This window comes from Myotis myotis, unplaced genomic scaffold, assembly GCF_014108235.1.
Source record: "Myotis myotis isolate mMyoMyo1 unplaced genomic scaffold, mMyoMyo1.p scaffold_m19_p_3, whole genome shotgun sequence".
NCBI lineage: Eukaryota > Metazoa > Chordata > Mammalia > Chiroptera > Vespertilionidae > Myotis > Myotis myotis.
The window spans coordinates 188,698,623-188,724,230 of NW_023416335.1; the positions used below are offsets into that span (position 1 = coordinate 188,698,623).

Here is a 25,608-nt window from a genome sequence, read left to right on the forward strand (position 1 = left end):
AATAGTCACTGATCAGGTGTGATATAGTGCAGGGATAAAAAATGGAGTAAATGGATCTACTGGCTGGAGAGTAGCCTCTCCCATCTCGTCCTTACCAGTTCAACTTGCTTAGTTGAGGATTTTGTACTCCAAAGAGAATTTGAGGCCTCAGATTCAGTCTCCTCTTCCTCTCCTCCTCATTACCTACAAAACTAGGGGGGTGGACAAGATGATAATTGAGGTATCTTGTAGCTCAAAATGTTGAGTTTTGAGAGTATTACCTTTTACCCTCTAATCTCTAGCATCTAAACTTTCTTTGGAATTTTGGTTATATCTGGCCTGCAGACTGAGAAATCTTTTTATGGCTAGTAAGAAGCACTCCACCAAAGCTCTGATGGACCTTTCAATCTTATTCATTTTTCTCTTAATATCGCCTTCAAATCCTGGGCTGAAAGGTTAATTCTTTAACTGTTGTTATACACAAGTCCTTCACTGGGTCTGTCATGGAGTAATAGAGCTTGTACTTTGCCCTGAAGATATATAGCAGTTTTTTTTGTTTTGTTTTTTTTTTTTTACCTACGTAGAGTCATGAGGAATAAAAGTCAAAGTGCTTTGGATAGTGTAATTGTTGTTTTAAATATGTAGGGCAAACAGAACACCAGCTCAAATTCAGTGTACTTTTATTTCTGTAAAACCAGCTATATTTTTGTGTTAAATACCAGCTTTAAATAAATATTATCCTGAAACAGACTCATAGATACAGAGAACAAACTGATGGTTGCCAGATAGGAGGGAGGTGGCGTCGGGGGCTGGGTGAAAAAGGTGAAGGGATTGAGAAATACAAATTGGTAGTTACAAAATAGTTCCAAGAATATAAAGCACAATATAGGGAATATAGTAAATAATATTGTAATAAGTATGTGTGGTGACAGATGGGTACTAGACTTATGGGAGAGGGGAATTACTTTATATAAATGTCTAATCACTATGCTATGTATTTGACACTAATATAAAATAATATTGAATGTCGCCCTGGCCAGGTGGCTCAGTTGGTAGGAGCGTGATCCTGTACACCAAAAGGTGGTGAGTTTGATTCCTGGTCAGGGCACATACCCAGTTTGTGGATTCAGTCCATGATTAGGGCACTTATGGGAAGCAACAGGTGGATATTTCTCTCTCACTGCGATATTTTTCTCTCTGCCTCCCTTCCTCTCTCTCTTAAGTCAATAGAATAAGATATCCTCATGTGAGGATTAAAAATAATAATAATAGTAATTCACAATAATTGTAATTGACATAAAAGAAGAAATATTACCCAATCTTTGTCCATGGTTTTCATGGTGATATGTATTGTAGTAATGAAAGGAAAGAAGTAATGTGCTTGTGGTGGTTGAGGTTGAAGGATACTGTGGACTCTGCTATGATATGCTTAGAATTACTTTTAGGTTTCATGTATTTGATATTTTAATGTTTTTTTTTGCATCTTACAGATCCTGTTTGACAGGTAACCAATCTTTAGGGAGCTTGTCCTAGTTTATATGGAGTTTTTTATGTTATCGTCACATGATGTTGTAACTTAGAACGCTCTAGTGCTAACTCTATGAGGTAATAAGGTAAACAAATCAAAATCGGTAAACCAAATAGGAGTGGGTGAGGAATATGCATGGTGACTCAGAAATTGAGTTATTGGTAGTTCTTGTAACAGAACCCAATATGTCTAGTCTAGTATTGTCTTTGTGCTTGGCTGTCTGTGACATCTACGTTGCTTTCAGGTCTGTTGCCAGGTCTTGAGGGAACATTACTAAATACTAAATACTTTTGCCAAAATACTAAATGCAGTTGGGTGTGTGAACAGGGGAGGTAACACAGGGGACTAAGGCTACCTTAGGGAGCTACATTGCGGGACGTTGCCATGATGTTTAGAACCTTCTTAACCTAGATTTTACAGTCAAGTCAAGGATTCAAATGCATTTGGTGATATTATGATCATTTCAATGCGAAAGATTATCCAGGCCCTGAGCAGGCTCCTCATCATCATCCTTGTAGTTTGTAATTTAATTGTGGAAAAAAACACAGCCACCAGAACAGTGGTAAAGTGGAAAGATAAACTACATGTGGTTGATAACTACATGCCAGTATTCTTTCATGTCTCGTTCTCAAAGGGTATAAGGATTCCCTTCCAAATGGTAGCATTTCAGAAATTTATAATATATAAAGAAATCATGTTTTCATTATTTATTCATTTATTTATGTTGAATGGGAAATATAACTTATTTCAATACTCTCATTTCATTTGTGGTTTCTAAAGATATATAATGTTACTGTGATTACAACATCAATATCATTTGTAATAGAAGTTCTTTCTCCTTGTGGATGCTTCAGAATCCACATATTAAACATTAGAATGGTACATATGGCTCTAGGACTGTGATTTTGTCACCATTTCTCTGATCTGCTTTGTATTTGGTAGAGAAATATTTGTTAGGAAATGTGACTGCACTGGTCATAGAATTCTGGCTAGATGGTAGATTTTAGAGTGTCATTAGGCTTCATTTATTCGTGTACCTTCTTATCTATTACTAGGGGCCCAGTGCACTTTGAGGAACTGTGGGCTGCGAGGCTGCGGTGGGCACAGGGGCAGGTCTCGGCCCATCTTCTGCGCCCCCTCCCATGCCCTCCTGCCATGGCTCCTGGTCCCCTGTCTGCCAGCAGCCCCTCTCCCGCCACTCACACCCACTGACGGCACAGAGAGATTGGGGCTAGTGCCAGCAGCAGGTGTGAGCGGGGCCATTGTCAACAGCAGGTGCAAGAGGCAGCTGCCGGCCCCAATTGCCCCTCAGGAGCAGGGGGATGGGGAGAAATCCTGAGGGGCAATCGGGGCTGGCAGCCACTTGCACCTACTGATGGCGCCGGCAGTGGGTGTGAGCGGCAGCTCCAGCACTGGCAGTGGGTGTGAGTGGGGCCGGCGCCAGCAGCAGGTGCAAGCGCTGGGTGGGATCACGGTGTGTCGGAGCAAAGAATTTTCAGTAACCACCAGAGGCTTGCCCCGATGACAGCGACTGGCACCACCCCTTGGTCTGGTGCCCCTGCTCACCTGCTTCACCATCCCACCACGGCCGATGCCCGCCATGTTCTGCACACGCCCCCTGGTGGTCAGTGCACGTCATAGTGACCGGTTGTTCAGTTGTCCCCTGTTTGGTCTATTTGCACATTAGGGATATATATATATTAGAGTAACTTAAGATTTGATTATAATTTGTGTAATAATAAGTAAATAAATTTTTCTGATTAAATAGAGCATATATCTATAAAATGTTTTGTTAGTATTAAAAAAGCATTTAATATAATTCATTGTAAAAAAGTAGAAAAACCATATGACTATCAAAGTGGATTCTGATTAAGCATTTGTTAAAATCTAATATCTGTTTATGATAAATAGCTCCTAATGAACAAATCTAGGGACTTCCTAAAGATGATGCCAATATCTGGTGACGATGCAGAGCAGATGGAACTTTCATATGTTGCTGGTGGGAGTGCAAAATGGTACAACTACTTTGGAAAACAGTTTGGCAGTTTCTCATAAAGATAAATGTACACTCACACGTGACTCATCAGTCCTACTTACTTAAAAAAAGTGGAAATCTTTGTTCACACACAAACCTGTACTTGAATGTTTATGCAGCGTTATACATAATCACCAAAAACTAGAAAGAACCCAAATTCCCTACAGTGGTAAATATGCAAACTCTGGTACATCCCCATAAACTATTGATGCATGCAACAACATGGATGAATCCTAAAGGCATTATGTTGAGTGAAAGAAGCCACTCTCAAAAGGTTGTGCACTAAATGATTTAATTTAAGTCATATTCTAGAAAGGCAAACTATGGGTATGGAGAACAGGTCAATGCTTGCCAGGGTTTGAGGGTGGGGAGAAGTCTTGATTACAAAGCAATGGCATGAGGGAATTTTTTGGCGTGATGGAGCACTTCACATTAAGAAACTGTGAATTTTACTTTGTGTAAATTAAAAATAATACTTTTTAAAAAGTAAGTTTAGTATTATTTTTAGATACCAGGTAAATATTTAAGAAATCTGTATTTCTGTATAACAGTAATAACCAAAAAATGAAATTAATAATATTAACACCTATGACTGAATCTAATGAAAGATGTCCAAAACCATGATAGGAACTGATTCCAAAATTTATATGGCAATACTAATGACAAGAATATCCAAGGTAATAATATTGACAAAAAACAAAATTGCAGGACTTACACTTTTGGATATGCAGTATAGAATAAATAGATCAATGGAATAGAATGGAGGCCAGAAATAGACACATAAATATATAAATACATAAATAAATCTAAGTATATACACTTATGTGAATATATAAATACATACACACACAAGATGGCTTTATACAGCAATGGGGAAAGAAAAATCTTTAATAAATGATCCTAAATCAATTGCCTATCTATATTTAAAAAAAAACACCCTAATTTTGGCCTTACCTCACATCATACACACAAAAAATTCCAGGTGAGCAGTGGCTGGTGTGGCTCAGTTGGTTGGAGTGTTGTCCCATACACTAAAAGTTGGCAGGTTTGATTCCCAGTCAGGGCATATCACATACCCAGGTGTCCCTCCATTTGATCCCTAGTTGGGGTGCGTGTGGAAGGCAACTGACCAGTGTTTCTCTCTCACCTCTCTCTTTCTCTCCCTCCCTCTTTTTCTTCCTTCCTCCTTCCCTCTCTCCCCCTTCCTCTCTCTAAAATCAGTGGGGGAAAAAATTCCAGGTGTATTGTAGATCTAAATGTGGAAGGTTTAAAAAGGCTTCTAGAAGTGCTCCATGTATTAGACATCAAATAAAACCATAGTGATGCCGAAACCGGTTTGGCTCAGTGGATAGAGCGTCGGCCTGTGGACTGAAAGGTCCTAGGTTCGATTCCGGTCAAGGGCATGTACCTGGGTTGCGGGCATATCCCCAGTAGGAGATGTGCAGGAGGCAGCTGATTGATGTTTCTCTCTCATCGATGTTTCTAACTCTCTATCTCTCTCCCTTCCTCTCTGTAAAATATCAATAAAATATATTTAAAAAAAAAAACCATAGTGAATTACCAGTACACATGGACCAGAAAAGCTAGTATTTTAAAACAAACAAATGCAATAAAAAAACAAGAACACCTTGAAAATATCAAGTGTTAGCAAGGATGTAGATGGTGGAATTGTAAATTGGTTCTTTGTTTTTCTTTTTTATTGAATTTATTGGGGTGACATTGGTTAATAAAATTATACAGGTTTCAGGTATACAATCCTATAATATATCATCTGTATATTATATTATGTGTTCACCATCCTAAGCCAAGTCTTCTTCTTTCACCATTTATCCCCCATATACCCTCTTCTACCTCCCCCATCCCCCTTTCCCTCTGGTAATCACCATACTGTTGTCTGTGTCTATGAGGTTTTTATTTGTTTGTTTTTGTTGGCTTTTCTCTCTGTATTTTTTAATAACAACTTTATGGCATATAATTCACATACCATAAAATTTACCCTTTTAAAGAAATTGAGATATAATTCACAGCTATTTTAAAGTATACTAATAAGTAATTTTTAGTATATTCACAGAGCTGTGCAGTTATCCCCACTAACTCTAGAACATTTTTATCATTTCCAAAGCAAACCCTGTAAACATTAGCAGTCACTCCCCAACCACCCCCCACCTCCTCCACAGCCTCTGGCAACCGCTAATCTACGTTCTGTCTCTAGATTTGCCTTTTCTGGGTATTTCATATATACGAATCCATATACTATGTGGCCTTTTGTGTATGGCTTCCTTTACTTAGTTTTCAAAGTTTAGGGATGTTGTAGCACTTACCAATATTCATTTCTTTTAATGGCTGAATAATATTTCATTTTATGGATCTCTACCACATTTTTCATAACCATTCATCAGTTGATGGACTTTTGGGCCATTATAAATAATGCTGCTACAAAATTCCTATTCAAGTGTTTGTGTGCCCGTGATTTCAATAAATACTCTTGTGTCTAAATTCAATCTCACTATATCTCACTGCTGCAGTCTGCAGAGCTTTCTTGGCCATTGCTTCCTCTTGGATTTGTAGTGGATCATTAATAGTCAGAGAAGCAATTGTTAGGAAGATGGGGAGCAGGCAGTTTTGTCACCCTAAGTGGTCTGTAGACTAAAAAGCATGAGTCTAGACACCTAACTTCTGTTTACAACTATTACTGATTGTCCAGCTCCTGAGAGCTCATATGTTTCACCTACCTTGCTGGGCCTTGCAATAAAATGGACCAATTTAAATAAAGGTTCCTCGTTTTGTTTTTCCTGTTTACGCTTGTGGGCCATGCTATTGGGCAGAAATAATGTCAGTGTAGTCTTGCCAGATAACTGCCAGAGTTGTAAAGCCCATGCCTCCCTTTTATTCTCTTCCTTCTGTTTGTGTTTGTTTTGGGGGAGGAGACTGTATGTACCTGGCGTCTCAAGGAAGATGAACTGTCTTTTCCTCTCTGTGCTTTCCTCTGCGAAATCAGCGCCACAGGGAGAATCAGCAACCTACCTGCCACCTGCAGATGAATCTGTACTGTTTCCTGCAGGAAGCAGCCAGCTTCCAGGGACCAGCTGAAAAGTTGCCTTCAGAACCTGTAGAAGAGTTTGCTGGCTAGTGATGTCCCCACTCCTTCCAAACTTCCCTTGGCCAGAGGTTACTTGTGAATAAAACGAGATTGTGTAGCTGCACCCTAAGGATTTAGGGTAGCAGAGCATTCAGAGTAAATATATGCTGGTGAGATTTCTTACTTCTTCCTTGTTGACTTCCAGACATCACCAGTAGAAATTCTTTACTTTTCCCACTCTTGGAGCACTTAGATACTGAGCCTTTTTGTCATTTCCAAAAAGAGGAACCTTTATTAAAATTGGTCCACTTTATTGCAAATGTCTGAGCAAAAAGGCTTACAAAACAGAATAGATGTTCAAAAACTGTTTTATAAATGAATAAGCCACAAGTTAGACCCACAGTTCAGGGGAGAACTCCAGATGAGCCTTTCCTAGTCTATTGTTTCTTTTGTTGTGTGTTAATAAGGTATACTATGAAAAAAATCTCCTGGCTCTGGTTGAGTGCCATATTAAAAAAAAAAAAAAAGTAATTGCAGGTACAACCTTGAGAAGGGTGAGGGTGTCCTTTATTGAATGTAATATAGAATGTTTGGCTGGGAGCCCAAATCTTGGTTTCCATCAGCAGTTTATTAAATGAACTTTTACAGGACTAGATTAGAAGGAGGGATTACAAAAGATCGTCTGCCCTTGTGCTGGTGATTTGCCCTTAGTAATGGGAAATTCCTGGGTGCAGATGTTTAACTTGCACCCATACTCAGGTGAGCACTGGGCTCCATCTTGTCTTCTGCCAACCTTTAAAGGTCTTTTCTGATTATATCTACATCTTAATAATAGTGAAGAAAGATTAGAAACTGGATTCTTTCAACCATAAACTGCTTAATTGGGCTGGAATGAGGTTCTGTGCCCCCACCGTACCCTGTGGTCTTTTGTTGGGTGTCATAAGCAGATTGTTGTGGGCCTTCATTATTATTGGAATTAAAGAATCTGTGACACTGAGAATTTGTCTATTATGTGACCATGTATTCAGAACCCCAGACTTCCAGCAGATTTTTATGAAACACACACCTCAAAATACAGGTCAGGTGAATTACAGTATTGTGTGTTGCCAAATTTTTCCTTTCCTTCCTCTTAAACTTTGCCTTCCAAATGGCCTGTCCATTGTGACCTTTCCTCGGGAGGAGGTAAAGAATCCATCTTTACCTGTTTGTTAAAAAATGCTGATGCCTGAGCCCCACTCCCCAGAGATTCCAATTTATTGGTCTGAAGTACATCAAGATAGTAAGAGTTCCCCAGGTGATTTTAATTTGCAGTCAAGGTTCAGAACCACTGCATTAGCCACAACATACTCCTCCATTAATCCTGTACGGAATTATTTTTTTAATTGATTTTTAGAGAGAGAGGAAGGAAGAGGGAGAGGGAGAAACATTGATCTGAAGGCAAATCATCAATGGCTGCCTCCTGCACGCCCCCCAGCAGGGATCGAGCCTGCAATCCTGAGTGTGTGCCCCCACCAGGGAATTGAACCGGCAACCTTTCAGTGCACGGGACAATGCCCAACCAACTGAGCCATACTGACCAGGGCTCGAGCTATTTTCTGTTTAGTGAGTGTTACAGTTTACAAAATACTATCCTGCACACTGTTCTCACAGTGACCCAGTGAAGCCAACAAGCCTCTGCTTCCCGGGCTCCTTATTCTCATCCGTGTTCGGTGAGGGCTTGTTGTCTCAGCATTTTGTCCTCTACGTCACACGTGGCTGTTTATCTGTAGCTTCATGGCAGCCTGGCTTTAGGTGAGGCCACTTCTTCACAGCCACTCACATCAGATGCTTACAAGGGTGCATTTTTCTCACTTTCTGATATCTGTTGCTTTCTGTGCCTTTTACAAGCCTACTAACATTTGCAGAATGTTTGCTAAGCCCTTTAGGGTTGCGGAAAACACTATTCTATAGCATAGGAGCTCTAGTTTCTCTTCTACCATTGTCAAGTTGTGTAACTCTGGGCAAATCCCTAACATTTTGTAAAAGGGATATTATTAGCCTACCAAAAGGCATGCACTAGACTAAATGGAAGTCCTGCTTCAGCGATGAGAGTTGAATTGTTCTCTGGCTGACCTCCCATTCTCCCCATTTATTGGCAATAACCATTGTCATTATTTTCAGTTCAGACATAAAGCTTTTGCACCTTTTCTCCTCCAGGTGAGAGAGAATGACAAATCAGTAGCTGTTGAGGACTGATCGATTGTAAACACTGAGAGAGAGAAAAATGTGTTTTTCAAACTTGCCTGATCCTAAGACCCTCCTGGGACATTTGTTTTAAAAATGCAGTCACAGTCTATACTCCAGAATCCAAGTATCAGTCTCCAGGGGTGGGGCCTAGATGATCTTTTTTATCACTTAAATTTTTTTAAATTAAATATTTTTTTTCAACAGAAGGAAATTTGCATTGAGTGTTACCCTGTGTCAGAAATAACCCAGATTGGAGTAAGTGCCTTATTGCCTAACCACTTTGAGTTTGTTACTCAAATATCACTTCTTGATGGGGCTTTCCCTGGTTATCCTATTTAAAATTATAAATCCCCATCTCCTTCATATATCTATCTAGTGCTGCCTTATCTTTATTCTTTACATGTTCCTTTCATTTGAATCTTTTAAAATGAGAAGGTATTTAATGAAAATACTAAGATATAAAAGTGGGACATTAAATGCCTTGTCAAATTCTAGTAAAAAGAATAGGTAAAAACAATAGAGAATGGGACAAATTTTAAAATTAATTTTGGTTAATTACATTATATAAGTTTCAAGTGTACAATTATATAATATATCATTTGTATATTGCATTGTGTGCTCATCACCCAAAATCTAGTCTCCTGTTGCCATATATTTGATACTCTTTACCCTCTTCAGCCCCCTCCTCCCATCCCGTTTACGCTCTGGTAACCTTCATACTGTTATCTGTGTCTGTGAGTTTGTTTTGTTTGTTCATTTATTGCTTTCTGTTATATATCCCCCATATGAGTGAAATCCTGTGGTTCTTGTCTTTTTCTGTCTGACTTCCTTTCACTTGGCATGGTACTCAAGATTCATGCAAATGGCAGTATTTCATCCTTTCTTATGGCTGAGTACTGTTCCATTTTATCACATTTGTTTATCAAGTTCCTGAGTGATTCTTGTGATTAGACAAAAGTGGGAAGTTGCTCATGGGAAATTGCTCATGCCCAGGTCCTGGCCCTGTCACCTGCTTTGCCCTGTGGTGCAGCTTCCGGATATCATTAACCCCAGGGCCCAGAAGGGGGACAGATGTGGTGACTTAAATTAGCACAGCCGAGGAGCCTAGAGTGAGCAATGAGGCTTTCGCCCCTGGCCTCCCTCCCTTTCTTCCTTTCCTCACCTGATAGAATAGCAAGTTCCAGAGGAGGCTCCTGCGGAGAAGTGGGAGTCGTAGACTCAGGGCAAATCTTGGGAAGCTCCACAAAAGAAATGACCTGAAACAGGTGCCATGCTGCTGTGGAGACATTGCCAGGAGTCACCCATTTTAATCTGTGTGCTGTAGGGTAAAAACTCTAACTCCTCAACTCACTGCTTCATAATCAGATCTGCCCTGTTACTCTGACCCTGTTAGGCACCCTTACTAAATGCACTGACAGTGATATCATATTCTTGGTGAAGCCATCCTTAGATGTTAAGTGACTGCAGGATTCCTCCTACAGGTAAGGAAAAAACAGGCTTAGGGATGTCAAGTGACTCGATAGACCTTTTAGCTCTTTGTAGAGGAGCTGAAATTAGGAACTAGGTTGCCTGAGTCCTGATCCAGTTATTTTTTAAAAACAATACACCATAAAACCTCATTGTTTCTAAGTTCCTGGGATTAGTTTTGGTGTCAAGGGGCAAAGACACTGAGTAGGCCCAGGATGGTAAGCCAGTGGTAGAGTTTTTGCGACTGTAGAATTGTGTAGCCCCTGCTTAACTGTTAATGGAGCTGAGCAAGTGCTCTGCAGCTACCCTTGGGCCTGGCTGCTGTCCCATTTTTGAGGCCCCAGAGTTATTTTTAGCCTCAGGGCCTTGGAAGCAGGTGTGGTCCAGGCTTGAAGGCCATGCCTGGAATGTGTTCAAGTCTTGTGTATGTCTCTTTGAGAGCTGAGAATAGTGACGAGGCTGCTCTACGTACAGGGTTGGGCAAAAGTAGGTTGACAGTTGTTCGTATGGAAAACAATACAAGAATTAATAAACAATAATACAAGAATAAACTTGGTATTTCCCATACTCACAACTATAAACCTCCTTTTGCCCACCCTGTACTTTGTTAAAAGATTTTGTGCTTTTGCAGTGAGAGGAATGAAAGTCATACTATATTTTACTTGCAATGCTTTAAACAGGTTTGTTTTTGAAACTTTATCAAATAAAATACATTTTAAGAGTGTTAGGGGCCCAGCTGGTGTTGCTCAGTGGCTGAGGGTCGACCTATGAACCAGGAGGTCACAGTCCGATTCCTGGTCAGGGCACATGCCTGAATTGCAGGCTTGCTCCCCAGTAGGGGATGTGCAGGAGACAGCTGATCAATGATTCTCTCTCATCATTGATGTTTCTATCTTCTGTCTCTCCTTCTCCCTTCCTTTCTGAAATCAATAAAAATGTATTTTTAAAAAAGAGTGTTAGGGAATATATTGATTTAAAAAGAAAACTAGCTATAAATTCTTTGTATACAGAAAAAAACTTTTGTATTATGAGTCTTCCTCCAACTGACCTGTTTTAAAAGCCCAGCTGTATCGTCACAAGTGTGTGACTTAAAATTTAATTTTTCTTGTTTGCCTCCCCTTTCAAACATTATTGTTATTGAAAGTAATTCTTTTTAAGTCCTGTTGTGAAGCAGAAATTCAGCTTTTACCTTGAGGGTAAACGTAAACTGCCCTATATTGTATTAGTTCATCTTACCTCGCCTGAACCCGCACTGAGGAGGAGGAGTGCAGGCAGGACTACTGCAGACACTACTACCTGGCTGTAGGGCAGCGGTTCTCAACCTTCCTGATGCCGCGGCCCTTTAAAACAGTTCCTCATGTTGTGGTGACCCCCGACCATAAAATTATTTTCTTTGCTACTTCATAACTGTCATTTTGCTACTGTTATGAATCGTAATGTAAATACCTGATATGCAGGATGTATTTTCATTGTTACAAATTGAACATAATTAAAGCATAGTGATTAATCACAAAAACAATATGTAATTATATATGTGTTTTCCGATGGTCTTAGGCGAGCCCTGTGAAAGGGTCGTTCGACCCCTAAAGGGGTCGCGACTCACAGGTTGAGAACCGCTGCTCTAGGGTATGTCATGCCCTCGTGCCCTTTTTCTAATACTTTTTTCACTTTCCAAGATTATGGAAAATAATATATTACCTTTCGTTACCCAAGCAGAACTATTTGTATGTATGTGGGTATTTGAGGTCCTATTTTACCTACTGTTCTGTCACTTGATTTTATTCTCTTACTATGTTGTGACCATCTTTTAATGTCAAAAATTATACTTTTGTACCATCCTTTTAAAATGTTGCATGATGCTGTGCTGCAGGACTTTTCATAATTTATAAGTTACTTAGCCAATCCCCTTCTGTTGCCTCTGTAGACCTTTTCTAATATTTTTCACGTGTATTTACCTGAAAGGTGAGGCAGTTTCTTGTAAGTCACCTTGAAAATATTCTTGTAAGCTATTTTGGCATTATCTTCAGGAGAATGTAGTTTGGCATTTTAATTCTGGAATCTTATTGTTATAAAGTTGGGCTCAAGGGAGGTGGTGGGAGGTTTGGTGTTGATGATTTTTGTTGTTGTTAATCCTCACCTGAGGATATTTTTCCATTGATTTTTTAGAGCGAGAGTGGAAGGGAGGAGGAGAGACAGAGAGAAATCGATGTGAAAGAGACACATTGATTGGTTGCCTCCCGAATGGACCTCTACCAGGGCCGGGGATCCAGCCTGCAACTGAGGCACATGCCCTTGACCGTCATCCAATCCACAACCCTTCAGTCCGAGGGCCAATGCTCTGTCCACTGAACCAAACCGGCTACAGCAGTGTCAACGATTTTTTATTGTTTTTCTTGCTTGTTCCTAGAGCCTTCTGATCTTCTTTGGAAAATTAAGTATTACTAAATATTACTAAAATGTCTAGGTGTTTACCCTGGTTGCAGTATCTTTAGTAAGTTAGCTCTTTGTCAGGAAAGTATACTTTATCTTTCATCCAGTGGGATTTTGTTGTTTGGGGCGTGGGGTGGGCTAAAGATGGGGCATTGATAAAGATTGTAAACTTCCATTAGTTTACAGCCCCTTGAATTGAGTAATCTAACTTACAAAATCCTTGTGGTATTTGATACACCTTCTGACAGGGAGAGCTCCTAGAAAGCATTTTTCTTTATTTTAATGGAATGCTTTTTTTTTTTTCAATTAAATCTTTATTGTTCTGATTATTACATTAGTTACTCTTTTTTCCCACCATAACTCCCCTCCACCCAGTTCCCACCCCACTCTCCGCCCTCACTCCCCACCCACTGTCCTCATCCATAGGTGCACGATTATTGTCCAATCTCTTCCCTCACTGGAATGCTTTTTTTTTTTTAAAAGAAAAAATTTGTATTGATTTTTAGAGAGGGTAGGGGAGGAGATAGAAACATTGATTGGCTGCCTCCTGAACTTCCCCTACTGGGGACTGAGCCCACAACCCGGCATGTGCCCTGACCAGGAATAGAACTAGCGACCTCTTGGTGCACAGGTCGACGCTCAATCACTGAGCCACATCGGCTGCCTGGAATGCTTCTTTAAATTAACTACTTCCTTGTTATATAGACCTATTCAAGTATACATCTTGTTTTACGTGTCTTTGATATTTTACTATAGTCTGTGCTATAAAACCAAGATTCTTTTATTAGGTACAAAATGTTCGTGGAGTTGGAAGAATTGTATTAAATTAACATTAACTTAACCTTTCTTATTAGAGTATTTCGTTGGCAAATAATGCACTAATATAGGAACCACAGTTTCTCCCTGTGTAGCTTTATGGAAGAAATTGTACTAAATTTTCATGTGTATGTATTTTAAAAGTTCAAGCATCTGGAGATGCTTTATAGATGTAATCATAGTTCTGAAGGAAAACTGAACACCTGCCACATTTTTTTATTAGCATTTGCCCAATTTGGCATTACCTTGGCCAGTATACTCACTGGCCTCAAGCCTTTGACACAGACAGAGAGCTGCAGTTCCCCCAAGTATCCACATACACTCTCACCTCCTTCATGATCTTGACTTAACCATTAGAGTAAGGCTTTTTCTGACTACTGTGTTTAAAATTTTAACCACGCACCCCATTCTCCTTCCTTCCCGGCTTTATTTTTTATCCATAGCACGTATCACCATCTGCCATAACATGCTCTGCTTTTGTTGTTGCTGTTTATTATGTGTTTCCCATCACTAAATTAGGGACTCTGGGAGGACAGGAATTTTTGCCCAGTTCAGTTTTGCTGCATTTCCCACAGCAGTGCATGGTCCTTGTGAAGCTGCCCAGTAACTATTTGTTAGTTGGCTGAACGAGTTAAGAAAACCAAGATGCACCATCTGACCTCCGTTCCGTTTGTTCTGAATCTCCCCTCTTCTGCCTCATGCCCATCTTTATTGTGAATATCCTTCCAAAACAGTTTCTCCTCAACTCCTAGATTGAACCAGCCCCCGGCCACATTTTCTCTTGCCCAGCGACTCCGTCCAGGGATTCTTCCATTCCTACTCCCGCCACCTCATCTCTCGGCCCCTCTTTTAAGGGGCAAGTCAATTCTCAGGCAGGGTGCCAGGAGGAAGCATTAAATGGAGAGGGGTACGTGAGGGAGCTTGGAGGGCGAGGGCTGTGTCTAGGATAGATACATGGTTTGGTGGAAGGAAGAGGAGAGCTTAGATGGATCAGGGAAGGGGAAGCTGGTGAAACAGGTGGACATTACCAGGAGGCAGTGCTAAGAACGAAAGACGGGGGCCACCTGAGCCAGTTCCAAGAGTGCAGGGCTCTCCCTTAGCAGAAGCAGTGAGGACTTCTCCCAGATCTGGACTCCGTCCGGGCTGGCCTGTGTCTGCAGCAAAGGCATTACATTTAGTCTGTGGAGGATGACAGCTCTTCTGGCCTTTATCTGTGGATCCCTGAGACGTATGTGAACACCTAAGCCTCTGGTAGGAGTGGGTTCTTCCAACAGTGCTGTTAGGTTGGTGCGAGGTGACTGGATTTTACGGTGCTAACAAGTATTGTCGTCTTGTCTAGTTATTATCTAAACAGTTGTGCTTCAAGCAGTGTATTCCATATTGCCACCATGTGTCAGAATATGTGTCGTCTATTTTGGGGTAAGAAAATATAGTGAAGATGTTAATAAGCAACTAAAAAGCATATGAAGCTCATATAGACTTCTTGGCTTTGGTTAATATGGTGTGTGTGTTTTTTAATTGAATATATTTTACCAGATATCAGACCTCAGAGTTCCTGCCAGGGTTAACCACAGCATCTGAGGCAAAGTTGCTTTAGTCGATGTAGAGTGAAGATGGTCAGTGTGCAGTGTGTTCTTGCTTGCCTTCGGACGTCTTAGCCTGCTTTTTTCCCTTGTGATTCGTTCAAATTTTCTGTTATTGAAAGTGTATGCTTAAGGCTCTACTGAAAAGCTTTTTGGTGTATCTTGTTGCCTATTTCTTCAGTTTTATTGAAGGGGAAAAATTTTAAGACTAGCCTGTAGTTTAATAAAAGTAAACTTCTCACCTGATTATATCCTTCCCATAAATTCTCTGAGAATTTGAACTTGAGCTCAAGCCCAACCAAATAAGGCTCCATCACTCTCCTCACTGAACAGGCCTTATAAGCACTGCATAGCCATAGGATCCTTTACCTTCTCGTGAGGATTTATGTCAAAGGAGTGTTTAAAATGGAAAGGTGCCTCTCAGAGGAGGAACCCTGCCTTCTCATGGATCCCACTTTTCAGACCAGTGGGGTGTTCATAGGGAGCTTTAGCCCTGGCCTGTGTGGCCCTTGGGGGTGGGTATGCTAGGGCAGCAGAGGACTGTTGGCTCTTGACAGAAAATAACCCATGGGTAGGTGGGGCAGCCGTGCGTGAGAAGGGTTCTCACCGTGTGTGTGTGTGTGTGTGTGTGTGTGTGTGTGTGTGTGTGTGTGTGTGTGTGTAATATATACCTAGTGTCAGTATGCCTGACCTAGAAGCCAGGATTGCATCTGGTAAATTGAAAAGACTGGTGCCTCATCTCAGAAGAGGAGAGAGCTGCTTAATAGAACAATTTAGAAAGGACTTTAATATTTTTAAAATTTTCTGGTTGGGCACTAGCTTTAAAGGCTGCAAGAACTGAAGAAAATAAAAACAAAACATTTTTCCTCTTAGCTAATTAATGGCAATGTTTTTTAACAGTTGGGCTTTATATTGTTCCTTCCACAAGTTTACCTTATCATTAAAATGGTCTTGACTTATGGTTCTCTGACCACAACTAATTTAGTAATATACTTTTTAAAAATATTGTAAAAGATTTTAATATTGATTTTAGAGAGAGAGGAAGGGAAAGGGAGAGAGAAACATCTATCTGAGAGCAGAACATCAATCGGCTTGTGTCTTGCACGCCCCCTCCGCCACTCCCTGGTGTCGAGCCCACAACCTAGACATGTGCTCTGACTAGGAATGGAACCAGCAACCTTCTGGTGCACAGAACAATACCCAACCAGCTGAGCCACACTGGCTAGAGCTGTAGTATCCTTTATTTCATTGATATTCTTGCAAAGTTGGATGCAGAGTGAATTTTAATAGATAAAACTCTCGATTTTCATTATAAAATCAAAGATACATTTCTATATGTAACCAAAGGGAGTCTAAAACATAAAATAAATGACACAGAAAAACTTTAAAAATTGTGTATTAAAGGGGAAAGGCTCTTACACAACTCATGTTAATATTAAATGTTCTAAAATATAAGACAGATTGCTGGAATGTAAGCTCTACCCAAATTGGCATTTTTAAGAGGATTTGCCCATTTTATTCCCTGATTTGTATAGTCATTTTGTTATACTAAAATGTTGCCTTAGCCTATCTCTAAACCTTTGTAAATAAAGTTTTAAAAAACTTTTACTTCTGAAAGTGAAATACTTTGCAAATATTTGTTTCATGGCCTTGGTTAAGGTTACTGGTCTTTAGTATGATAAGTACTAGTTTGTTGACTTTTTTATTGTAGAGAAATAGGAAGTTTATTGTATGTATAGGAAAGTGTTATTTAGTTGTCTTCTGAAGGGAGACGACAGCATGCGTGCCTCTCCCATAATCGATTTGGGGAAGATCAGATGTTGGTTATAAAGGCATAACAGGAGGGCTCCAGCTGGCCTCGGGACAGGGATCCTCATGTCACTTCCATCCTTTGCCTCGATTACATTCTCCTCTTAGGGTCACTTTGACCAGAGCTTTGCTTGGTCAGGAAAGTGTCTTTTTCGTATGTGGAACTACTGACTCCAGTTCTCTGGGTTAGAATGACTGTTTTCTGCCTGGTAAACTATTTGCCATAACCTATCGTTGGTTTCAGTGATTTGGACTTAGGAGATTCGGCTGAAGGGAAGCAAAGATGAGAACTTTCTAAGTCAGCTTTTGCATGTTTGCTGTCATCTCCCTCCCTTTGTCCATTGATCTGCTAACCCAGATAACTGCTTTGTCCCCTCCGGATTTTATCATTGCGAGGAGCCAATCAGACTTGGAGACTCAGAGCCATTGTTGGAGTCCACTTGCTCCTGTTCTCAGGTTTCCACTTTCTGTGCCACCCGGGCACCCTCATGGACAAGTCACGTCATTCTTTCTTAGTTCAGTGTCATTATGGGACGGGCACTTAGGGAAAACAGGGTAACCCAGGAGTAGGAGCCCTGCTTTGGGAATCAGACAGTCTGCATACAGGACCTTACGTGGCTGTGGACTTGTCACTGAGCAGTCAGGACTTGATTTGGTTCAGTGCTATTTCCTTGGCAGGTGCTTTGCAAGTGCGTTAGTTGACTGGCTAGGACAAATTCTCTGCCCTGGCTTCTTCATTTGAAGATGGAGATGACTTTTGTGCCTCTTGCCATTAAGCTATACTAAAAATAAATACCTTAATATAATGAAGACAAGAATTGGATAAATAATGTAGACTGCGGAGCTGATTTGTAAAATGTGGGGGTGATGAGATGATTTCTCAGGTGCCTTCTCACTGTGTGTCTGGCTCCATATGAAGGACACAGCTTGGCTGAAGCTGGACTGTGGGAGGAAGGAGTAGCTTCTGTTTTTAGCTGCTGAATGGTGTCTTTTAGATTCCAGATGCAGGACCACCCTGTTCATCATTTCCCCTACTTTCCCTGTATAATGTGTAGTTGCTTTTTCACTTACTCGATTTAGAGAACCTAGATAATTTTGTCCTAAAAACAAACTGCGAGGAGACAAGGCCAGTATAACATCCACATGTTCTAGATGAGGAAACTGTGGTTCAGAGAGATGACATGATTTGTCCAAAGTTATGTAACATGTACATGGCCAGGCCACTTCTCTTTGTGTTCTCCTACCTCTTCTCTGTGCCTCAGTTTCTAATTTGTAAGTCTAAAATTAGGAAGTGGGACCCGGTGATGTTCGAGGGCCCTACCATCCTGATCTGAAATCAGTTAATCAGATGCTTACTTAGTATCTTACATTGTTTTTGGGAAAAGGAGGATTTTACTTATAATACTGCAAATTATCTTAAGTGCAAAACACTGTGGAGGTAAGAAATGTAATACAAAACCTCTGCCATCAAGTAGTTTATCCTCAAGAAGTTGAATGCCCATAGACATCTAGTTTTATGGAGTAGAGAATTTCATATAAACAGATGGACCAGGGGAGATAGGAATCTGAGAATATTGAAGGTCAGAGTGAGGTCCAAGCTGTGGACACAAAACTCCAACTAGTGTCATAGAAAATGGTTGGTTATAGGAGTTTGGCAAGACAGGGTTGGGTCTAGTGTGAAGGGCTTTGTTATGTGTAGGTTGCTGTCCTAGAGTCCCAGGTTTAGGGTGTGAGATTTTCTAAGGTTGGAGTCAGTGATTCTCTTAAGAATGAGGCACCAGGCTATAAAGGGTCAGAGAACTCCAGGGGAGTTTGGGGGACTGGCCAGGGTTGTAGCTGAGACTGTCTTGGATGGAGCTGGATATATCACAGGCCCCATCAATTAGATCAGCAGTTAATATGGCAAGGATATCAGCCATTTTAATCTCTCTTTCTTAAAAGGCAACTGGAATTTATAGAACCTCCCATTTCCCTGCCTCTCCTCTCTTTCCTGAGGGCAATTTAAAGGAGTGTGTGCTATTTGCCCCTTCGTGTATGTACGTGTGTGTGTGTGTGTGTGTGCTGTGATTACCATTATTGTAATACTCAAACCATCAAAAAAAATTTTTTTTGGACAGGGAAGCCTTTTACTCTCAGTTCACAGCCTTGTGGACAGTACACACCCATGAGGATGCCTCGTGGTTGGGAAGGCTGGACACCGGGACAGGGCCCTGGGGCCCACAGTTCACATAGCTTCACACTGGGAAGGGCGGGGAGGCGGGGAGATGAGATGGGTTGGAGAAAGATTGCATAGAAAGATTGCATAGGCTGTGCAATCTTTCTCCAACCCCACGGCTCGGCCGTGCCTTCCCACCCTTCCCAGTGTGAAGCTATGTGAACTGTAGGCCCCAGGGCCCTGTCCCAGTGCCCGCCCTTCCCAACCACGAGGCATCCTCACGGGTGTGCACTGTCCACAAGTCGGTGAATCATCAGCAGACGAGTGGTTAGAAAACTGGTACATCTACACAATGGAATTCTACGCTGCTGTAAAAAAAGGAATTCTTACCATTTGCAACAGCATGGATGGAACTAGAGAGTATTATGCAAAGCGAAATAAGCTGTCAGAGAAAGAGAAATATCACATGATCTCACTCATTTGTGGAATATAATGAACAACATAAACTGATGAACAAAAATAGAACCAGAGACATAGAAGCATGGAGCAGACTGTCCAACCTATGAGGGAAGGCAGGGGGTGTGGAGGTAAGGGATCAACTAAAGGACTTGTACCATATGCATGCATATGAGCAAAACCAATGGACATAGACAGTAGGGGGGATGAGGGCTTGTGCTTGGGGGAGGGGGTAGTGGGGGAGAGGTTAATTGGGGAATAAAGGAGACTCATGTAATACTTTAATAAAGAAATAAAGTAAAATAAAACAACCACAAAAATAAAGATTGCATAGTTCATGAAAATTTTATCCTCGCCCAGCCAGCTGGTGTGGCTCATTGGTTGAACATTGACCTATGAACCAGGAGATCACGGTTGGATTCCTGGTCAGGGCACATGCCCGGGTTGTGAGCTCCATCCCCAGTAGGGGGCATGCAGGAGGCAGCCAATCAATAATTCTCTCTCATCGTTGATGTATCTCTCTTCGTCAGCTTCTCCCTTTCTCTCTGAATTCAACAAAAATATATTTAAAAAAAAATCTTGTCGTCTCCTCACTTTGCCCTGGGTGGCCCGATTGTGTTTCTAGCACATGGACAGGTCGGTTCTCCCCACTCCCCTCAGGTGCCGGGCCTTCCCCTGGCGGAGGGGCGGGGGGTGGGGTGGGGGGGGTGTGATTGTGCATTTCTGAGGGGAGAGGACCAGGCACAGGGGTGGTCGGGGGGCAGAGGGAGGGCCTGTGAGGGTCCATGGGGCCTGGGCTGGACCACAGGGGCCTGGCAAGCCCTGCTCCTCCCGTCCCCCTTCCCCTCCTCCCCCTTCCCCCGTGAAGGATTTTTTGTTGAAAGGGCCGAGGAAATGTCGATAGGTGTCAGCCCCGGAGGCTGCAGCTCCCATCCTGGGAGCTGGGAGGTCAAAACTGTGCAGACAGCAGAGGTGGACCGACGGTGGGCGTCAGGGCCGAGACCTCGGCTGTCCTCAGATCTGGACATGGAAGGTTCTGAGGAACTTGGATGCCTGGCGATCATGTCCTCGAAGTCGGAGTAGCCCAGCTTGCCGTCGCCGTCCAGGTCGGCCTCCTCGATGACCTTGTCGCGCACCTCGTCCTCCTCTGGCTCCGATTTGGTCAGCCGGGCCAGCGTCATCTCCAGGTTCTCGCAGATGAAGTCGTAGATCTTGAAAGCGTGGTTGGCCTTGAGATCGCGGGGCGCCAACTCGCAGAGCTCCGAGAGCATGTCCATGAAGTCCTCGAAGGTGAGCCTGCCCTCGCCGTCCTCCGAGAAGGACTCCGCGATCCGCTCCTTGAATGGGCTCCCCCGGAGCTCTGGCATCTGGATGGGCACGTGGACGATGGGGCGCTTCCTGTGGTCCATGGGGACCGGTCGGGGGCCAGCTCGTAGAACCGCGCGTGCAGCGTCAGGATGTCTTTCTCATTGAAGAAGGTGCAGTCCTGGTAGTTGTCCAGCTGCTCCTGCGAGAAGATGGTCTGCTTGTTCCCCATGGTGCGTGGCCACCCGGGCTCCGCCTCCCACCGCGGCCGCCGGCTCCTGGAGGGACGTGGCTGCCAGAAAATACTTTTGTTCTTAAAATAGGGGATTGCTACCCTGGTGGTAGGTTATTGTTCTTTTGTGTTATTTTTAAAGAAATAAGCAAAGAAAAGGGAGGATAACCATTTGGAATAATGAAACTTCAAGCACCTTTATATGGCTCTTTTAATTTTCTTGCTATAACTCATTTCGTTCCAGGCCCCTGGTGATTATAATTCAAGAATGTGTCTTGTTTTGTCTTCTCTGTGTTTTCATATTTTGAGTTGAAACTGAATTATCATTAGAATGCTTTTCTGAAGCCGTACCCAATTGTCCTTTTTGTTTGTTTGTTCAAATGAAACAGTGCATCAAGTATGGAATCAGATTAATGGAGTAAATATTGTGAATCATATACTCTCTCTAATCCGACGCTCTTTCTTTTTTTTTTGACCCTGTTTTGTTTTCCGTCTGTCTGTCTCTCTTCATGTAGGCTTTTCAGCCCAGTGCCAAGCTGTTGGAGCGAGGGAGCAAAGGTAAAGAATGACGTAATGCACTGGCTGCCCCAAAGCATCTTTTGTTGTGGGATGGTTATTCCAGTCATCTCTTTATGAATCAAATGTGAGGGGCTGCTTTGTGGACGGAGTCCTTTGCAAGAGCACATCAACGGAAAGAGAAAGAGACATTCACTTGGAGGGCTTTTGCTGAAAATGGGTTTAACTCTCCTTTTGCCAGTTACCACCAGCCTGACCTCATACATGTTAGTACAATGGAGTGGCTGAGCCTTTGAGCACACCACCATTACATCATCGTGGCAAATTAAAGGAGGAGGTGGGAAAAGAGGACTTACTGTTGCCATGGCCCATGAGATGATTGGGACTCAAATTGTTACTGAGAGCTTGGTGGCTCTGCTGGAAAGTGGGACGGAAAAAGTGCTGCTAATTGATAGCCGGCCATTTGTGGAATACAATACATCCCACATTTTGGAAGCCATTAATATCAACTGTTCCAAGCTTATGAAGCGAAGGTTGCAACAGGACAAAGTGTTAATTACAGAACTCATCCAGCATTCAGCAAAACATAAGGTAAATGCTTTCTTTTTTTCCTTTTTAGAATAAATGGACACACTGAATGGGGAATAATTTTAAACAAAGCCTCCTTTTTAAGGGGAGAAAATAATTTGAGGAAGTTTGATGGCTTTTTAAACTTTGGTACCTTATGATGCCTCAAGAAATTTATTAACTAAACTGTCACATTAAAGAATACTTATAAACTAAACAGAGAGGTTAACTTGTTTTAATTTGGTCAGGGGCTGTTTTTCCATTAATTACTTGTTAAAATTGTGTTTGTTTTTTTTTAACTTAAACACATACAAAGTTATAGTTAATTATATTATTAATAATTACTTTATTGGTAATTATGTATTAACATGTAATAGAATATGTATTGACAAGATATTAATACATTATTTGGTATTACCTACAAATTTACTGAAAGGAAATCATTCTTTTCAATTGCCTTGGAAAGACAGAAAAATTATATTAGAAAGTGCTTTTGATTTATGGAAAAATAAGGTAACATTGGTCAGGACGTAAGCATATTATCCTCAAGGAGTTATTCCTGGGATCCAAAATATCATCTTTGTGATGGATAAGGCTATTTCTTTTCTTCAGGAATCAAAGTGAGTTGATGTTTTAATTTTATTAAACAACTGATTGTTATATAGAAACCATTTTTAAATGTTTTTATTTCAAGGACTGTTATGTTTATTTTGTTTTTATGCTTTACCCTTTTATAGTGTTAAGGATTTAAAACCAAGTAGTTTCTAGCACATCTACACAGAAATAGCATCAAGTTGCCTGTAAAAGCTGATTTTTACAAGCATTTAAACCATATATATGCTAGGTTTATCCAGTAAGTTGACTGTATCTTTTTTTTTTTCTTCAAATTTTTAATTGAAAACAGGAAGCACTCATTTGCTTCAGCACCAGCAGTTTTTGGGATTGTTTTTCTCACTGTCCTTCCTAACAGTCTCACATTTGCATTTTAGGTCGACATTGATTGCAGTCAGAAGGTTGTAGTTTACGATCAGAGCTCCCAAGATGTTGCCTCTCTGTCTTCAGACTGTTTTCTCACTGTACTTCTGGGTAAACTGGAGAAGTGCTTCAGCTCCGTCCACCTGCTTGCAGGTAAGGCCTGAGGTAGAAATGAAAGGACTCGGAATCTCGTTGAGCTCTGTGAGTAAGCAGTGTTTCACAATGAGCTCAAAGTACAGTGGGTCGTCACCACTTGAGGTTATGGTGGCCAATGATTTGTTTTAGTGCTGTAACTATTCTATTGCTCGAATACTGTCATCCTTACACAGTGGCCAGTGAATTTTTGACTTACTAGTTCAAATGCCTCTTCACTTGGTATTTATTAACTAGAAGTGCCACATAGATAGCTCTGTGTGCCACATAGATAGCTCAACGCCAGCTGCTTCCCATGATCTAGGCACACCATGTGCTCTACATCTCAGCTCCTGCTCTGGTGTTAGTTGCCACCCCCGTGGCAAGAACCAGATCAGTATTCCGGTGTCCAGCTCTTCTTAAACATTTATAGTTGAAGTGGACGCCAGCGATCAGATCACAATTCTTGGACATTGTGAACAATGAGGAAGGGAGAGGATGTATGTAGACTATTTCTTCTGATAATTAAGGGAAATATTTTAAAACATTTACTTGTTTTGTTTTTACAACTGAAAGGAAGTCTTGCAAATGCTAGGCAACCAGATGATTTTTACGAAGTACATGGGAAGACTAACTATTTCATATCTGCCCCAAAGGAAGGTGGTGTGGGAGTTCTGTCTCGTTGAATTCCAAAGCAGAATGTTCATCCTTTGCTTCCCCTGATAAAGCCCTTTCACACACTGATCACAGAGCTGGGATACAGTTTGACAATGCACAGTAACCTTTAACACAAAGCTGTTGTGTCTGGCAGATTCTACCACAGTGATAGGCAAGAGTGCTTTTAAAAATATGATCTAAAAACAAGGTATTGATACTGTCATTTTCACACCTTTAGTCTTTTGCCGCAAGGAGGGTGAAGTGAACTTGATGTTACTGGCAATTTGTTGTTAGAAGTATAAACATTTCAGTTTTAAGAGAGTAAAATTAATCAGTTGTTGGTGTGTGAACACTGTTAAACTCTGTGCAGGTTTCGATAAGATTTCTGTGTCTCCAGTTCTCCCTTGGCCTTTGCTTCAGTTCCCAAAGAACAGGGCAGTTTCTTGTCTCTTTCAGATCAGCTGTTGCCACACCTTTTGTTTATGCTATGTTTCTGTCTGGTCTCTCCCTTAGTACCCTTCCGTGAAGCAGTTTTCCTTCGAATGTAGTTTTCAGAATTTTGTAACTGAAAATTATAGTTTAGGTTTTGGCTCTTGTTGATAGGCACATGCTTTTGCTGGGAGTAAAGATGACAATTGCTAGTAGAGTTCTACCAAACTAGGTTGGTGAGTCTGGGAACTCATTTCATGTTTTTGTGTCCACTGTGAGGGACTTTGCATTGGAATCTTGTTAATGGGACCAGTGAGACTGGATTCCCAAGCCTCTCCTGAGACTTAGAACTCGGTTCTGCAATGAACTCTTCCTGTATTGGCCACACCTGTGGCTCTCCCCAGCCAGGACCTTGACCCCTGCCTGAACAACTTTCCCTTTTTCTGAGTCCAGTCAGTATTCTAAACAAAATGATTAATTTGATAGTCATATTATATTATTCTGCATAAGTCTTTAATTTTTATCTTTAAATCTTATTTAACTTTATATTGTCACTAGAGGCCTGGTGCACGAATTCATCATGAGTAGGGTCCCTCGACCTGGCTGGTGATCGAGGACAATTGGGGGTGATCAGGGTCATCTAGTCCAGTCCCTATCGGGACTGGCTGGCTGGCTGAGGGGAGGGACTGCGGGAGGCTGGCTGTGGGAGTGCACTGACCACCAGGGGCAGCTCCTGCGTTGAGTGTCTGCCCCCTGGTGGTCTGTGCACGTCATAGCGAGCGGTTGGGCAGCCTTAGTATATCATTAGCATATTACGCTTTGATTGGTTGAATGGCCAACCGGTCGACCGGACACTTAGCATATTAGGCTTTTATTATATAGGATTAGCTTACATATAGGTTTATACCATTTATATTTCATATGATTCATTATATTAGTTTAGAATAGAAATGATTATATTAAACATTAATGAAATTAATCTAAAAGTGGAGCAAAACTTAAGAATGTATTGAAATAAATAATTTCCAAAGTGTATTTATTCAGATAGAGGAGGTATTTTGCTGCTATGGGAAAAGTATCTGATATGAAAATGTTTCCATCTGTGTAAGTAGATTTAAACACGACTTTAAGATTTAATAAAAATACTCTTGCAATTAAACAGTGCTAATTTGGGTGATTCTTAAATACTGAACTTTGGTGAGAGCTAATAGCTGTGAAACCTCACTCTACTC

At 41.4% G+C, this 25,608-nt stretch overlaps 1 protein-coding gene and 1 pseudogene across 1 annotated transcript in view; one reads left to right on the forward strand and one right to left on the reverse strand.

Annotated features, from left to right (window-relative positions):
• Positions 1–25,608, forward strand: part of DUSP16 (dual specificity phosphatase 16) — a 92,958-nt gene that overhangs the window by 32,426 nt on the left and 34,924 nt on the right. Inside the window, exons 3-4 of the mRNA XM_036297228.1 lie at positions 21,616–22,207; positions 23,173–23,311. Of these exons, the coding sequence (XP_036153121.1) occupies positions 21,980–22,207; positions 23,173–23,311 (367 nt within the window). The 5' untranslated portion in view covers positions 21,616–21,979. The remainder of the gene's footprint in view (positions 1–21,615; positions 22,208–23,172; positions 23,312–25,608) is intronic.
• On the reverse strand, positions 20,578–21,100 carry LOC118649816 (annotated as a pseudogene).